The sequence below is a fragment of the Tachypleus tridentatus genome, chromosome 8, assembly GCF_004210375.1.
Source record: "Tachypleus tridentatus isolate NWPU-2018 chromosome 8, ASM421037v1, whole genome shotgun sequence".
NCBI classification, from domain to species: Eukaryota; Metazoa; Arthropoda; class Merostomata; order Xiphosura; family Limulidae; genus Tachypleus; species Tachypleus tridentatus.
Genome location: NC_134832.1, coordinates 1,871,648 through 1,890,758, shown reverse-complemented (window position 1 = coordinate 1,890,758; position 19,111 = coordinate 1,871,648). Strand labels below are relative to the sequence as shown.

The following is a 19,111-nucleotide window of genomic DNA, read 5'->3' as shown; positions in this document are numbered from 1 at the left end:
TTGTCTATATTCTTATTGTCCCATCCATCCTCACATTTCTTTTTGTTTTTATTTATCAGGATCAAGTATACCAGTATGGTGTTCCCCTCTTCATCTCTTTTGTGTCTCAAACAGATTCATTGAGGCATTTACTCACCACCTCCACAGTCTTGGACTTTATGGCCATTATTACATGGATGACTGGCTTCTTCTCACCTCTTTTTGCCCACTTGTCTCTGAAGTGACTTTTCTCACTTGGTGGTAGGGTTTTGCATGCCATTCCTGAATGATAATCAGTGCCTGGTCCACTGAAGAAACCTTTTAAGTTCATTCAAGTTCAGCATTCCTTATTCATCTTGTCAACTTATATATATGTAAAACCTAAAAAAAAACGTTTTTGTTTAAAATCCTCCATATGTGAAATTTGAAAAGGTTTAGTAACCTATAGCAAAGAGCAAACAAATACAAATATCATTGTAATTACAAGATATAATTGTTTGCTATTCATATTTATTTACTTGTCTGTATTTTAAGAAAAATTAGTTTAAGAACTTGTGTAAAATGTAATAATGTAATTGAAATGTTACTATTTTACCAAATAGCTAGTTCACTAAAGCACAGCCAAGACAGGTCAGTTTTTAAAGACTAAAGGTTAGTTTTATATTATTGGATATGGTAACATGAGTGCACATTCACCCTATCATTGCAACTTGTGTAATGTTAGCCAGGCATGACTGGAAGATCAATATAACAAAAATAATAAATATATGTAAATGTATAATGTTCTGAAATTTCAGCAATTTAGACTGAACATTTATGTTTTTGTGGGAAAAAAAATAGTTGTGTAATTCCTAATTTTTTTACAGTTGTTACAAGGTTGGTTAAATTTAAGAAACTCCATGTGGTTAGAGTAAAGAAAATAACAGACAAAACATAGTTTTATTTCATATGTATTTAGAAGCTTATATAAGTTAATATTTGAGATTTTGGAGAAGAATAGTTTTTAATCATAATGAGAAAATCACGCACACACTAGGAATGAAACACTTTGATATTTTCATAAAGAATTTAGTAAAAAAATCTGATTTTTGATGTACTAAAGACTTGTAATTTTTACTAAATGTTTGCCAAATTTTGTAAAGGTACACATACTGCATCAACAGTTATAGTACAAGTACTTGTATAGTTTATTGATCTTGTCTCTCAAGGGTTAACTGGTATTTTTCTGATGGATTGGGGCATGTCTCTGCATGATTTCATGGCCTCAAGCATTGGCTTCTCCTGTGAAGAATCCCACTCATGTAAATGTTCTGTAAATATTGACCATCTACTGGTCTTGTTTGTTATTTCTACCCTGTGTTGTGAATCACTTGATTATAATCCACTCTAACAACTCTATGGTCAGTTCCCATATCCCTGGGCTGGAATCACTCATAGGACCAGTGCTTTTGAACATTGAACTTTCTGTTTTGGGCCAAAATCACATGATTATTTTATTAAAACATTGGCTCCTACACAGCCCACAGTGAGTCATGCTCTGTTTTCTTTTTATAGGGCCACTTATTGGTTGGGACAGAACAGACACATATATGCGCTTCCAAAAAAAAAAGTAGTTGTAAAATGAGTAGTGAGATCCTGGAAAGTTTTGGCAAAATAGGTTCAGGAGCTAATGTGTTAATATCTGTTTTGTCCTGGAGCTCTGAACTTGATGGTGGATTATTGCCCTTGACTGGAAAAGTCTTACTGCAGAGTGGTCATTCCATAATTGGGTCTTTTTTTGCAATCTGTTTCTTTTTGTGCAGATCAATGTGCTTTCACTCCTTTTGTTACCAAATTTCCCATTTTCCAGTCCTCAGTACTTTCCTTAACTTCTCTGGTAGTGGATGCCCTTGGCCAATACTGATCTCGTCACTCTCCATATATGTATCCTCCTTTTTTCCTTCTTTCACTTCTCTTGGCTTTGATTTGCAACACTCCACATTGGTAGTCCACATTTGGCCAGTTCAGTCTTGGTTTATTCTTTCTCACTGAGTGGTGGCTAAAATCCCTCTGTTTCACTCCCAGTCACTTTTACTACAAACTCATATGCCTTTCTTTCACTTGGGAGTGTTGTTACTTTGTCTTTATACGAGGTCTGTTCAAAAAATACGCAGACTTACGTCATAAAACAAAATGTACTTTATTTAGAAGTTACACGTCTGGGACCCCTTCAAAGTACTCTCCTCCCCAATGCACACACTTATCCCAACAGTGTTTCCACTTGTTGAAACAGTCCTGGTACGCTTCTTTTGTAATGTCCTCCAGCTCCGTCGCATTTGCCTTAATCTCGGAAATTGTCTCAAATCTTCTTCCTTTCAAGGGTCTTTTGAGTTTGGGGAACAAGAAAACATCGCAAGGAGCAAGGTCAGGTGAGTAGGGGGGTGGGGAAGAACAGTGATCGAGTGTTTGGCCAAAAACTCGCGAGTTCTGAGGGCTGAATGGGCTGGAGCATTGTCGTGATGGAAAAACCAGTCGCCACTCCTCCACATTTCTGGCCTTTTGCAACGGATGGCGTCCCTCAGACATTTCAGAACTTCAATGTAGTAAGTCTGGTTCACTCTGGATCCTTCGGGGAGGTACTCGTGGTGAACAACACCCTTAGCATCGAAGAAAACTGTCAGCATCACCTTAGCCTTGCATCAAACTTGGCGAGCTTTTTTGGGTCTAAGGGATGTTTCACCCATCCACTGGGACAATTGGACCTTCGTTTTAATGTCATAACCATAAACCCATGATTCATCACCTGTTATGATCCTTGACAAGAAGTTTTCATCTTCTTCTGAACAATCAAGCAGTTCCTGAGAAACCTGGACGTGATGGGCTTTTTTGTTCGTCCGTCATCAGGCGTGACACAAATTTCGCAGCAACGCAGTGCATCTTCAGGTTTTCGGTCAAAATCTAGTAACAAGATCCAACTGATATCCCACACTCTTCAGCAAGCTCCCTGACAGTCAGACGTCGATTTGCCCGCACCAGGGTGTTGATTTTGTCGACGTGGAAGGACATCCAGGACGATCATCATCTTCAGTGGACTGTCGACCATCCTTAAAACGTTCATGCTACTTGAAACATGCCGTACGATTCATAGCAACATCACCGTAAGCCGTGTTAAGCATAGCAAAAGTTGCAGTCGCAGATTTTCCAAGTTTAACACAAAATTTCACAGCAAGTCGTTGCTCCTTCAGGTCATTCATTCTGAAATCCGCCAAACAAAAAAATCGCACTTCACTTAAAACCGCGTAGCTAATACACAAATGAAGATATCTGCAATCGGGAAATGGCGTCGTAATCAGCTGATCTGTGCTAACCTAGCAACACCAAGCAAATTCCCCTGGAACCAACTGGAGCCGTGCAATTCAAACAGTCCGCGTATTTTTTGAACAGACCTCGTATGTTCTCCTCCTGCAACTGGAAGGGGATCCTCATTCCCATTCCTGTGTGTACAGTGAAGAAATGATGCAAAAGAACATGTACCAAACTTTATGTTCTGACCATTCACCTAGTATGTTATTGAGCATGTCCAGTCATCTGGTTGTGATGAAATGCTTGGTAGGTTGTGCTTTTCCACCTGTCCCTGTAATACCTTTTTTTTTTTTCCTTCCTCCATTCACACTTCCATCCATCATTCCATTGTGCGATTCTGGCTATTGTCTGAAGAGAAGTCAAGATGTGCTAAAGGTTAATGATTTTTCTTACATAGAAAAACATTTCTGGTACATACTTACCTCTTTTTATGCCACTCCTTTCCACTACTAGTGCATATTATTTTTGATTCAGTAAAAATAGAGTTGATTTTTAATGCAATTGTTTATGGTCAGTTACTGCACCTACAAGATGTGTTGCCTTCCTATTTGTGGAAGGCTGTTGGATAACGATTACATCATGTACCATTCTCTACTCATGCTTGTTACTGTATCTAATGCAATGAAATCTGCAGTAGTCATACCACTGAAAGTATTAAACTTCTGTTAGTAGATATATTAAAGCTGTTATATGTAAATGTATTTATTTGAGATACTATAGTGGTATGACAAAGCTGTGAATGTAAAAGAAGGATAACTTTGAGGCAACTGTTATCAAAGCACTCGTACCATCAATGTTTGCAATACATAATATATATATATATATAAATGATGAAGTTTTATCTTCAAGAACTTTAAATGTTGTAAATCAATACAAGAACAAGATAAACTAACTATTAGTTTGTAGTATTGCACTGGCAATAATCTTCAGTAATGTTTTACATAAAAAGTTGTGCGACTAAGATTGTTAATAATACTTTGTTGTAATATAAAATTGTCATGGTCTGTGAACAAACATAAGCTATAACAGTTTGATGTAATTGCAAACCATTGAGCCTTAACAGTTATTGAGTGGTCATAATTAAAATTATTTTTCTGCATTCCTGGGTCATTATTATTATTGTTCTTTTCTAGAACTGACATGAAAAAAAATTATATTGGTTTGATTTCTTTTGACTTTCATTTTCTTGGAGTCTAGGATGCCACCTTTTTGGAACTCTTCAGTGTGACATGAAGTTCCTGCATACAAAATAGATAACATCATGACATCAAGGATGCCTGTTCTACACCAGCAATATAGTATAAATGTACAGTGAAGGTCAATTAAACCACACAATTTTAAAATGTGTTGATAATTCATTGGGTGGTTTTCAAATTATATATTTATATGTGTAGGTGAATCTCTGTTCTCATTGAAGACAACAACCAACTTCAGATGAAAGTTAATTTATTCAACTGAGTGTTTTGGCTCACACGTATATCAAGGTTCAGTGAATGTCACAGGTGTCATACTGATTTTAAATTAGAGTAACTGAAAAGTAAACAGAACTACCTCAATATAAAAGAATAGTACATGTGAAACATGCTAAAAAGTATTGTTAAATGGGTTAAAATCACTGATCATAATGGTAAAAGTAAAAAATATAAAAATAAATTTCTTAAAGTATTATAAGGGTCAGGCATTGTACCTGTTAATGGAAGGGCATTTGGATTAGAATTAAAAAGAGATTCCTTAAATCTTCTGTCAGGAATATTGTCACAAGTCTTAAAATTTTGATTTGATAAAATGTCTCATTAATTGCATCATGTGCTTTGATGTTATGTTCAGTAGTGGCTTTTTTGTTGTTAAGGTTACTTTACAAAGTTATGACAAATTTCTGTTGTATCTTTTGTGATGAATTAAAGGTGATTTAAATTCAAAGAGAGTAAAATATCTATTAAATATTTTTTAGGTTAGAAAAAAGTTAATTTTCAGGAGTTTACCTCCCTTGGTTTTTTTTCAAGGAACTGTTTGGTTTCATTCAATTATTTTTGGAACCATCCTTGGGCTTTGTTCCTGTAGAAAATTGGCTGTTAAATATTTTCACATGTACTTTACTTCACAGAAACATATGGGTCACACAGGTTCTATCTGAGGAGCGTTCTTTGTTTTTCAGGGCTCAAGGATGTACTTGTTGAGTCTACATTTCTAATACTATATGGATATTTGGTGTATTCAAGTTGCATTTTGGTAGACATCATCTGCTATGACTTTCTTTGTTGTTGAATGTTTGCTTGTTTGAGTTGGTTGTTCAGGCCTTTTAACCTGTACTGACTTGTAATTCAATATCTGATTCATTTGGTAGTTTTTTTTTTTCACCTACTTTGCCTAGTGGACTCATCTTTTTCCTTTACATTTCTGAAATATGGATTTGTCATTTCTCTTTTTCTTGCTATACATAAATTTTTGGAGTTGAGCCTTTCTAGAATCAACTCTTCCTCTGATTGTACCTTGCATTCTCTTCAATGAATTCTGTCAGATCAGTGGAATGAGCTTTGTGATTCATTGTCTTAGAAAGTTGATTTTTTTCATGTAACTAAGCATTCATCTTCCTCCACAATGTTTGGACTTGTCATTACATTTTGCATGCTATTTATTAATTTCGAAAACATAACACATTACAGTAGTATCAAATTATCAAGTTTGTATAGAGTGGCAAACAGCACACATGAAACTGCATTTGTACACACATACATGTTTTTTCTAACATCCTTCTCAAAACAAAAATTCATCTACCTTTCAGATATGCATTTCAAAACATAAATAATTCTTAAATGAATAAATAGAATGTCTGAAACTAACTGTAATTTAACTAATCTATAAAAAGATTAAAAAAATCATTAACCTAATGAGCATGAACTTTGCTTATAACGATGCATGTCTCAAACATTTTCTCCTGGCAGTCATCATTGTTGAATTCAAAAGGACACTTGAACGACTGAAATAGAAAAAAAAGTTTTGTCTGTAGGTTATAAACATATTTGTCATGTGTGGTGTTAAAAATCTGCCTTGAAATCTAATGATATGTGGGTGGGACTTCTGCCTAGAGTTGGGAACTTTTACTGGTATCTCAAGGAAAAGTTTGAGTGCTGAAATTGTATATTTGACCTTGTCATTGTTTTTAGTGTTTCTTAGATTACAGTTGCCACACTTGAAATTGCACAAACTAAAGCAGAGAGAAAGAGATTACATATTATGTAATAACGAAAGTGAAAATTGAGAATTTTTAAAACTGAGATAAAAATTTGATTTGTTATCTACATTGTGATGCTAATTTTATTGAAGTATATTGATAGTAAAGTTCCACCTTTTTGCCACTGTCGTGGTGGTTGCCACTGACTGTGTGACAGATTTTGTATTTATAACTTTTAACATGTTTTGTGTATTCTCATGAAAATTTTCAAGCTATAGTAAACATTACAAAGCTTACATAGACAAAATATCATTTTTAATTGATTATTTATACTTAAAATCTGTCTGAATATATGGAGTGTGGGAGTGTTGACTGTTTTGAATTATTTTCATGTGAAGAGTAAAACCACCTATCTTCTGAAAATTTTCAGTTTAATTTGCATAATCTCTAAAACTTCTTAAATAAATATGAATGTTTTTCAGAAAACTTTATATTTTATCTGTTACTTTGTCTAACCTGACTATTTGAGGTTGGTCAAATTGATCATAACCACCACAAAACTTAAAAGGTTGGAAAATGCCAAGTAAAGTGAATAGTACCATCCTATCTTTTATACTATTACAACTTACTTTTCCTGAGAGTTTTTGCTTCTCACATTTTCACTTCTATATTCTTTGTTTATTTTATTGCTAACAGTTGAAAGTAGAAATATACCAAGCATAAAGCAATGAATCACTTCTTGCCATCTGGCCATTTACAAGACACCATGATATCCCACTCAGTATCAAATAAGCTCATGGGCAAATAACTTGAACTTTTCTACAAAGTTTATTGTAATCTGAGCTTCAAGAACAAAACCTTGGTTGCAAAGAAAATTCTCTAATGTTATAAAAGTGTTAGAAAATGTTTTGGATATGGCTTATGATAGTCAAAGCCAATTCAGTAAACTTTATAGGTATTTGGATTTTAGTTATCCTCCCAGTTGGTTGGCAGTATAGGTGTAAATAATTGTGTAAGGTGCTTAGGAAGAAATGTTTATGCTATTACTATTTACTCATAAATGCTTAATTTTTGTTAAATTTCTTAAAACAAAACAGCAAAGAAAAATAATGTCTTTAGTACTTATGATGTTATGAAATTGATTTGTACTTTCTCGTACTTTGTACAATTTTTGTAAATTTCAAAGATGCATTTTAGAAAACCAAAAAGATTATCAAATGACTATACTACTACATAGAAAATCACTAATTTATTTGGCTTTCTAATAAAGCTACAAATGTGTGTGTTAAAATCTTATTCTTTTCAGAGCAACAAGTTAGTCAACGGACTCAAATTTTCAGTCAGATTACAAGTTTCCCTTCAAGCTAATTACAAATGACTGTCACAGTTTGGAATGTGTCCTTTCTTTTGGTTATAAACATGTACTTACAGAAGTAAGCTTGTGTAGACAAGGTTTCTGAAAAATGGAGTTGTAGGAAGGGCTGCCTTCATAGGTTTGACCCCCAAACAAATTAAAAAGTGGAAGGTTCTTATTTTATATTATAACTTGTAAATATTTGAAGTTTGAGTTTATAATTTGTAACTGCTGTAGGCATTGTATAGTAGGTGTGATACAGTATAAATTGAACAGTAAGACAAGATGTGCTGTACGAAACATGAAAAAACATTTGTGATTTTTAAGAATACTTCCAAACTATGAAATTAAAACATTTATTGATTTATAATGATATTAATGTTATTTAAACCAATTTTGAAAATAACTGTCTAAAATGTTGTTGCATGTGCTCTTTGAGCTGTTTGAAAAAGAGGGTTAATTAGACCTGTGCTAGTCTTTCAGTCTTCTTGATCCCCAAATATTTTGTAAACATTGACACTAACAGGTGGAAGCATGTACACATTTGTTGATCTCAGTACCTTAAGTATTCAGCTAGTTTGTGTTAATTGTTATACTTAGCATAGGTGCTAAAAAAAGAAACAGGTTGTAATATTGTGTTCATTTATTGATTAATAATCAATAAAGAAATGATTTTTTTTAATTATAGTGTTTTTGTTAGTTTATTGTTATTTAAGTATTTTTAATTTAATTTTTCATAAGAAAATCTGCTTGGACTCTGGAAAATTTTTACAGGGTACTTATGCATGGTTAAGTTTGAATATTAGCCTTGTAAAACATTGTGACGTGCAAAATACATCAGGCCTGCCATTATAGGGTTAATGGATTTAATCCTTTGTGTTTTTTTTATGTATCTGAGGTAAAATTATCCTCTGTTATTGTTTAATAAAAATAAGAAATAGAACTAGAGATTTCTCAGATCAAGCTTGGTGAATAAAACACGTTATTTTCACCTGACATGGATCCACATAAATATTTCTATTTAAATTGATGTGATCGCTGAGATTTTGCATCAGGATAATAGGACATTGTTATATTTTATCAGTATTTGTATTACTGTGCAATTATGAAAACTGATAAATGATGTAGTTCAGCTTTAAGATGCTAAGTAAATTTAATAAATTATTAGAAATAAAAATAATTTAAATATTTTGAAAAAAAATAGTGTAGTCTCATGTTTATTCTACAACATTTGGTATATAAGCAAAGTTCTAATTCTGTTGACATTTTTCCAGTTGATTCTTGATCGGTTTGAAAAGTATGAGAAAATTGCTAAAGCAACCCAAACCAAAAAAGAAGAAAGAAAAGCAGCTGAGAAAAGAAAACAAGAGAAAAAAGCACAAAAAAGCCAAAGAAGAGCTAAAGGTTGACCAACAACCAGCAATTAAAGAACTAACAGATGAGGAGGCTGAGAAACTGCAGAAAGAATTGGAAGAGGTCAGATATTAAAGTGTAATTTATCAGAGCACATAGCACTATGTAGTAGCTAAGTATTTGCACATATCACATAAATCAAATATGATAATCCAGTAGTCAAAATAGCAACTTTCATATATTTTTTGTCAAAAGTGTATTAGGAGCTTAAGAAGATATCCTGACCAAATACAAGAAAATATGATTAATATATATAAATCTCAGGGTCATAAATGTGAGGTGCATGTTACATGTTCCTCAGTGTGTCACATCACATACAGAAGTTGATATGGCTAGCATAATTGTCTTATTGAACTTTGAAGATAAATGAGTTTGCATTGAGACAGGCTAGTCATCTAATCTAAAACTTAGTGCTTTAGTTTGGTATAAAAATAATATTTTTAATCTTGGTGTGTAACTTACAAGCTCCATACTTTTAAACAGATCATAGGCTTACACATTTCAAGGTAACTGTGCACGAGTACAAACTTCCATTAATTTCTAAGATAGGTTGATGTGACCCAACTGTTTTTAAGCAGCAATAAACAATATCTTTGACTCCTTGTCAGAATAGCAGTGTAAAACAAGAAAAAATGTCATGAATAATAAAATAGCCTCTGTGAACACCAAGAGTATGGTTAAGGAATAGGTGCATACAATGTGTGCAGAAGGATTTGATCAGAAGACCAAAGATTTTACTTTACAACCAAAGTGAACATTTCAGTAAATTGCCAGTGTGTTGATCATGAAATATGTTGAATTGATTTTGATTTATGAAGTATCATAACCAACACTGCATTTCATTAGAGAAGGTAAAGCCAGTTCTGTGTGATTGATGCATTGTTATACATTTTCATGTGTATCTTATGCATACCATCTCTGATCCCAACATTTTATTCACTGAACTGGATCTATTATTTTTATTCATTGGTGTATAAAAACTGTTTAGAAGTTCATGGCTATACATCCAGTGGAGATTTGATTAAAGAAAGTGCTGGTTCAGTTACATTCCTTTCCAAGACCTTCAGGTTATTCCTGAAATATTTTCAGCTGTCTTAAAGATTTTGAACATTCTGCTATCATTAGCAAGCTGTAGACATTGTAATGTACAAATTTCAGACCATTACACTATGTAACAAAATTGTTACTTGTTTCTGGGCAGAAAGTGTTATTTCCCAATTGCTTATGCCAAAAGTAAATGGAAAAGACCTATTTCTCTCTTCAAACTTTGCTTTTGTGACCTAAGTAATGAAATTTTCAAATTTACCCATTTTCAAGAACATTCCAGGTAGATTCAGTGCTGAGCAGCTGATAGAGAATTTTCTCTAACTTACAAGAATTTTCAAGAACTTTCCAGAATGTTGTAGAACTTCACTCATCGAGATGGGCTCTGTTTCTGCCACAGTGTATCCAGTCTGTGCGAGGCATGTGGAATTGCCTGTAACCTGAACGAGTGGCACCTCTTTATTGATAGCTCATCCAGAGGCCTCAAAGCTGTGTTGCTCCATAACAGGAATAAATATCTGTCTCTTCCCCTGGCTCATTCAGTGCACCTCAAATAGGAATACAACAGCATCAAGACCTTGCTAAAAGCCTTGAAGTATGATGAGTATGGCTGGGAGGTTATCGGAGTCTTCAAATGGTGACATTCCTGATGGGTCTCCAAGGATGCTTTACCAAGTTTCCCTGTGGGACACTGCAGGGCACTACAACAGGAAGCATTAGCCACAATGGACCGAGTTCTCTGTGGGGAGGCACAATGTCAAGTGTTAGCCACTCGTGGACTTCCAGAAGGTGTTGTTCTCACCAATGCACATAAAATTGGGTCTTATGAAACAATTTCTTACAGCTCTTGAAAAGGAGTCTGCAACCTTCAAGTACCTTAGACTTCTTCCCTAAGCTGTCTGAGGCAAAGGTCAAAGCTGGTGTCTTCGTTAGACCACAAATAAAGATGATCCTGGAGTGCACAGAATTCCCCAAGGAGCTCAGTAGGAAGTGAAAAAAAAAGCTTGAGGCAGCTTTGTTGCAGTAGTTCGGGTGTTCTTGTGCAATCACAAAACTGAAAATTATGTGGAGCTGGTTGAGGCTCTGGTGATGAACTACGGCAAAATGTGCTGCAGGATGCCCCTGAAAGTGCATATCCTTGATGCTCATCTTCGTATGTTCAAGGAGAACATAGGAGCATACTCAGAGGAGCAAGGCGAGCATTTCCACCAAGATATACTGGGCTTTGAACACCACTACTATGGATCATATAATGAAAACATGATGGGGGACTGACTATATTTGGGGGCTGATTCGTGAAAGTGATTTACATTACAGTCGCAAATCTCAAAACACTACTCACATCTAAACATTTTTGCATAACTTTAGTGTAAATACATGTAAATCTTAATTCATATGTTTTATTCAGACCTTGTGTAAATGAAAATGTGCAAATATACCTGCTTTTACATAGAAAATCAGTTAATTTCTTAATTTCATTATCCAGGTCACAAAAGCAAAGTTTGAAGAGAATAATGACTATTTTCTGTATTTTTACAACATAAGCAATTAAGAAATAACACATACTATCCAGGAACAAAATTTGTGTTGCATAGTGTTATTAATCTTTAAGCTCACAAAACCTTATTTAAACATGGCTAATGACACATAGTATGAGTGAGTACACAATTATCTAGCAAAGTCTATCTCATATTTTTGTTAAAACCATATATTTTCATATCATACTGCAACTTCAAGTAAAGTGTATAATGATAAAGCAATATTTAAAAAATGTCAGGTCAGTAATTGTGGTGAAAGTTCTTCATAAATATCTTCTACCAATTTAAGCATTTATCACTTGGTTCTGATCTCTGTGCACGTTTCTGTTGAATTGAAAAATGCATTGGCTTTTACAGTTAAAGAGAATAGAAAAATATCTTTAAATTACATTTTAGTTCACCAGCACCTAGCTTCTCAAAGGTGAGATATAAGGAATTACATCATATTGTGACAGCTGAATTTGAGAGCAGTGAGTGACTACTCTTTGTCTTAAAATTACAAATTGGGTGAAAACTATCTCGCATGTCCTTGTACGGGTAAAGGACATTTTATTATGCTGTGATATTCAACCCATGTGTTTATGGTGAGGGGGCTTCTGAGAGAAGGTTCTATTCTTTCAGTATCTAAACATTTACCCACGTGTTTGTCATGAAAGGATCCTGGTGGTTGAGGGGTCCAACCCTCACACACCACTTTGGCCTTGAATTCCTGCAGATGGGCAACCTTGGGGTGGCCCCTACAGGGTCAGTCAGCTGGTCCAGTTGGGCAAGGGTCAACCAGGTACCAGTATTAGATTTTCTTAGTGGGTGTTGTGGACATTGTCTGATGCTGGTGTTTGGGTGTAGTGCTCATAAACCCTGGCATCGCTGCAGTTTCCTTGTTTGACATTGTATGGTGGATGGGGTCAGTGAGTACCAAAATATTTTTTTCTTTATTATGGATCCCCCAGATAAAACAGTGAGAAAGTCTGTAGGTAAATGACCATGTCTTGAAGATTCTGAGCAGCAATATTTAACCTCTTGTAATACCTGTACCTCATTTTCTTACACTACATTCTCTTTCAGACAAATCTTCAGGACAAATTTTTCCCTTTTTTATCAGAAGGGACTAGAGAGACTTGCTGACTCTCCTGAGTCAGTTGAAAAGTTTTGTTCTGGTGACATATTGGTGGAAACATCCACTCTTAAATACAGTGAACTCCTTTTGCACTCTTGCATTCGAAAGCCATTGGGGATATACCCATTGAGGTGACTCACCATGCCACTTTGAATTTGTCACGAGGAGTTACAGTTGAGAAGGATTTGAAGAACATCCCTGAGTTAGAGGTCCTCACTGTTTTCTCCACCCAAGGAGTTTTTGCAGTGAGTTTTAGCTACACTCTTAAAGATGGAATTATGATGCCGACTGGTGAGCTAATTTTGATTTTTACAACATTACGTCCACTTCCCACCATTAAGGTAGGTTATCTTGATTGCAAGGTATGGCCATATATTTTGAACCCTCATATGTTTTCAATGTCAGTAGCTTGATCACTCAAAGACAATGTTGTGGTTCCTTGACATGTACTTTTTGTGGTGGCAAGGACCATGATACCTATGTGGGTGGAAGAAAAAGAGGTACAGTATTTGAATATGATTCAAAACATTTCCTACTCTGATTCTCAAAAATTACTTTCCACCACATCACCTCAAACATATGCTGCTGCACTTTACTCCACTGCTACAGTTTGAGTACAGACATATCTTTCTATGGCTCCAAAAGACCATATGAAAAGTCTTTTGACCTCCATGGTTAAGAAAGTTAATGAATCAACACTTATCTCTGTCCCTACCATTCATTCCTGTAAACTCTCAAATTCACTTTCTTTGGTTCTGGGAATTTCCTTGGGTATATATTCTCCTGCCCCAAGATGCAAAACAATCAATTGTTCATGCCCTCACTCACTGAAATGTTCTTCTTTCAGTGACAAAGACCTGCTTAGTTGACCCAGGGCAGGATCCATGGAGTTCAAAAGACCTTCCTCAAATAAAGAAAAAAGATATGGTTGAAAACAGAAGAGCTCTCCACCCAATTCATGTACACATAAATAAAAATGACATCTTTGATACAGTGGAACTGTCAAGGTTTACATTTTAATCTGGATGACATCAGAGCATTGATTGATTCTTACCATTCTGTATGTCTTTCCTTAGAGGAAATATTTCTGAAACCTGCTTATACAGTCACCTTTGGGCAGTTTTCTTTGTAGAGAAATTACAGGTTGTGTTATGGGCAAATGTATGGAGGGGTGGCACTGTTGGTTGATCAGCAGGTGCTCATCCTGTCTTTGCCACTCAACACATCCTTGGAGGCTGTAGCCATCCATGTTTCCTTGGGTAGTATCATTACTGTTTGTTCTTTCTACCTGTCTCTTAGAGAGACTTATGATCAATCATACCTTGATGCTCTTACAGTTGTTGTCTTCCTTTTTAATCCTGGGGAACTTTAATGTACACATAATCTCCTTTGGGGAGGTGCTGCTATTGATGAGAGAAGTTTCTCCTTAGAGCATATACTCTCAGATTGCAACATTTCTCTCTTCATTACTTGTTGTTATACTCATTTTCTTGCACCCAGTCAGTCTTTTACTGTTCTTGATCTCTCAGTTTGCTCTCTTTCACTGTTTTCCCACTTTTCATGGAGGGTTGACAGTAACCACAGCTAGGTCTTTCTGCTCTGGCACTGTCATTGCTGTGCTTATCCCCATGCATGGACTATGGTTCTGTATTTAAGGCTCAGCTCCATGCTAGTTGGCAGTCAACTTGGAGTGAGCAATGTGAAAACAAGCTTTTCTAAAAAAAAAACCTATTGGACTTTGGCTGTCTTGTTTCCTTAAGGATCTGAAAGAGGAAGATGTCCAAATTAGACTATGCATTGTTCATAGTTTTTTAGCTCATTGTTTTCTTTTATCTGGGACAGATGCACCAATGTGTGATTTCTGTGTCACTCAGGTCACAATAGCCCACATTTTACTGTCATGCTGTCATTACAACTCTCAATGATGCCACCATTTTAGATGCGTTCTGTCCCAAGGTTTATCCCTGATGTTGGACAGTGTCTTTGGCAGTGGTGACACTGTCTGCCTTATATTGGCCATTTTAACATTATTTAATTTAATTTAATTTCAATTCATAAATTAAACTTTCTTGGGTTTTTTTAATGTGATTCCTTTTTACAAATTAAAGTTAGTTCGATATGAAAACAAAATTAGAAAAAGCCTTGATTTCAAATAACTCAATCAGGACTGGAAAGACCCACTTCAGGTGACTAACACTGATGTTTGAACTTATTTGTTATTCATCGTGGTGAGTTATGGTAAATAAACTTGTGCTGCAGAAAGTCCTTTAAAACTTAATTTTACTTTCTTTCTTCTGCTGTAAACTAAATTCAAAAATTAGATTTAATGCTATTTGAGTTTTTAACTCAAAAATTAAACTGGTTTTAATTTGATTTTTTTTACAAATTTTAATAATTCTACTTTAATTTTTTTCCAATTGCTTGGCACAGATAGCCAAGTTGCTTTGCACCATAAAATGCTAAACAACCAACACTGAAACCATTCTAAAATCAAAATTCGTTATTTACTTAACCTTTTAACATATAGGATTAAGTGAATAAAATATGTTACAAAATACATTTTAACTCTAAATTAAAAAAAAAAAATACTTAGAAAATGGCCATATTTGATTAAGTGTTGTAATTTCACTCTGGGTAGGATGCGTTCATCTAGGCTGATACAGTTAATATATTAAATGACCTTAACTAGAAGTTGTAATGATATTACTATTTACAGTTCTTTACTTATGGCTTAAACTTTGTTTTATTTTTTATTTAATTTATAGTTTCTGAATTATGATTTGGCTACACTAAATCTCTGTTGTTATGGTAACATTTTTATTATTATGTGTTCTTAATAGATTTTTGAAATTTAGTTTATGTTCTTTATTTTTCATGTTTTAATTTTTATATATTTTGAACATCTGATGCATCTTATCAAAGCCTGGTAGGAAGAAATAATAGCCAGAAACTGATATTTAGGCTTTTGGGAAGAACCTTGACTTGAAAATAGAAAATTGTGTTTGGCATAAAGATATATTTTATTATTTTTAAAGCTTTGATACAAAAGAGTCAAAATAATCACTGTTTTCCCTGGACATTTCATGTTAATTTGAATTTCTTATTGGGCAACTTCACTAGTTAGATGGGTTTTGTATTGCATGTCACATTTTTCATACCTTGTTTTTATTAACCTTTCTAGGAAAAAAAAAATAAAGAAAATGAAGGTAAAGATGGAAATAAGGAAAATGAAGATAAGGTGAGATCTTTAAAAGGGTGGAGTTTATTTCATTTTTGTAGAAAGGTATCTCATTGTGCTGTCAAGTCTCGGACTGAGACTTTTCTAGCTTTGCTTACTATACAGAACTTCATAAAAATATAAACTTTTTTCATGTTATTTGAAAACACATTCAAATTCACACTAGGGCTCATTTTTGTTACAATTTATACGTACATTAACTGTTTTTGAAATTTGTGAAATATATTTGGCTACTGCCATACAACGTGAAGACTGGTAAGAAAAGATAGCATGTAAACCTATAAAAGGTTGTTACACCAGAGTTTGTTTGAGAAATATGTTTACTACACTCTTAAGTGGATTATCAGGTAAATTGCAATGAATTTTAATATCTATGAAACAGTTTATTTTAGCAAATATGTCACTGAATGCTCAGTCATTCAGCTGGAACCTTAACAGAGATTGGTCTTGGATAATTATATTTATTCATAGATTAGCATATTTCTATCTTTACAATAAAAATTACTTTTGCTAAAGTATAGTTAATTTATGATATAAGATATCTACTTTTCACCAAAACAAAGAAAAATATGTTGAGTGCTTTAAACATCTGTACACAAGTGTAAATAACCATTTTACTGCATGTTTGTATAGTTAAGGATACACACTAGGTGCAGTAGGCTTGTGTAAATTATTTAAAATCTAATGTGACATTAAGAGGGAGTGTATCACATGCATAACTTGAAATAACATTCCACAACCCTTCCACTAATATAAAAACCACTTCTGGTCAAAATGATGAATTACTAATACTTTAACTGCTCACTTCACAAAACTATCATTACAAGCAATTCCTCACTCTAACTTTGACTAACCTTCTCAAACCAAGTATCTTTTACTGAATAGCACAAAGTTTTAGTGTTTACATTCAAAATTTCATTAAACTACTTTACATTATACCAGTTGGTATACCATAAAAATCATAACTAATAATTCATATTTTAACAGTTTGTAAGTTTTAAGTTCTTAATTTTACAAGACATTGAAAAAATCATAAATTTCTCTTAGTGTGACACACATGACAGATTTTCTGTAGGCATGTTCTTGGTTTTATTCACCACCCCTTGAAAAAGTATGACATTAAACATAAATTACTCACCATAAAACCAGCATTGTTCAGCAAACTATAATTCTTATAGTCTTTAATTTTGTTTGGTTACAATGCTGTCAAATAGAAAATCTGACCTTTCCTGCCACACCCACCTGTTACTTTTTCTTTTTTGTTATTTGTTAATAGTTCACTCTGACATTTAATTATATATTATCTGTAACCAAGATAAAGTCAAGGTTTTTATCTCTCCAATCATCTATTGTATAATGTGTTCTGAATTGATAAGTATCAGTTTCACTCAGAGTACAACCTTCATTCCTGTGGTTTTGAAAATTAATGATTAGCTTGGATGAATGTAATGACTCGTGTTGCATAGTTCTTTAGAAAACCCAAAAATTTGTGATAGTTAGAAGAAATTGTCTGTTTTTGGCATGTTATTCCTGCTTTATTAGATGCTTTATTCCTTGTTTTACATGTTTATCCTTTATTATAATAAATGTAACTAAAATATAAAAATTGGAATATTTTTAGGTTAGTTTAGATTAGATAAAATAAATGATTATTTAAATGTTTCATGACACGCACGCACACGAGAAGCTCATAGTAACTCATGGGTAATTTAATTTGATAGCGTAACATGAGTGACATTTCCAGTGTGATTTATAACTTATAATAATGTGGATGATAGTGAGACACAGGTCAGAAAGCAATAAAACAGTAATATTTAATTATAAATAGATCTATACTGTTACAAGCTTAAAGTTACTTAGGATAAACAAATGTAGTTTCATGTTACAACTTGAAGCCATTCTAGAAAGAGAAAAGGTGTAATTTAGATTTGTTGCTTTTTGGTTTTTTTCAGTTACAAGATTGTTTAAAATGACTGATTGCATATAGAAATGGGTGGAGAAAATAATAGATAAAATATAAAATTTTACTGAAAAAAAATTGAAATGCATTTAGGAGGTTTTAGGGATTAAACAAAGGAAATTTGAGATGATGAAACGTATTTTCAGTCTAAACATGAAAATTATTTTCTACACTGTTTGAAACAAATACTCAGTATATTTACAGACAAATCTTTACTTTTTTTTAAATATTTCATAAAAGAAATGTGATTTTGCATTTAAAACACTTGTAATGTTAACTGAAAGAATGCAGAAGTGTATGAAGTTACCTACACAGTATATTGAAAAGTAGAAGTATTAGATCTATAAAGACTTTAAATGAGTACTTGGAGATCATGTGGTCGGTAGGATTGTGACTGAGTCTTATTTGAGGAAGTTAAACAGATAAAGAAGTACTTATATTTATATAGAAAAACTAATTTATTTTTACATTTTATTAATGTGAAATCTTATTTCCATACAGATCTGTATTGATGATGTAGCTTTGAGCTCCATCAGTGTGAATGTTGTTTATTGTAATTTCATTGAAACAAATACCTTACGATCATTTAGTAATGGCCATCTGTGGAAAGGAATGGCAGAGCATGTTGACACATTTATTGGCAGTACTTTATTACATTAACATGAACAAGATTGTGACTGTGTGATGTTACTGTGTAGACTTGGAAGTAATTATAAGAGGCTCTGTCCATGAACAATTAATTGAAATATTTTTCATGTGATATATAGTTTCAGCTAGTAAAGTGAACAGAACTTATAGTCTAAAAGTGAAATGCCACTTGTGCCTCTTCAAACTCTGTTTAAAAATGTATTTTATATTTAAAATTTAAACTTAAGCATTTGGTAACTACACAAAATGTAATATTGACATTCATAAAAATTGTATTGTGAATAGTTGTTCTATCATTACTATGTA

At 33.6% G+C, this 19,111-nt stretch overlaps 1 protein-coding gene across 1 annotated transcript in view; it reads left to right on the top strand.

Annotated features, from left to right (window-relative positions):
- The window catches only part of LOC143258410 (nuclear migration protein nudC-like), a 67,240-nt gene that overhangs the window by 17,075 nt on the left and 31,054 nt on the right, over positions 1 to 19,111 (top strand). The window contains 3 exon segments of the mRNA XM_076517313.1: positions 9,122 to 9,231; positions 9,233 to 9,323; positions 16,141 to 16,197. Of these exon segments, the coding sequence (XP_076373428.1) occupies positions 9,122 to 9,231; positions 9,233 to 9,323; positions 16,141 to 16,197 (258 nt within the window).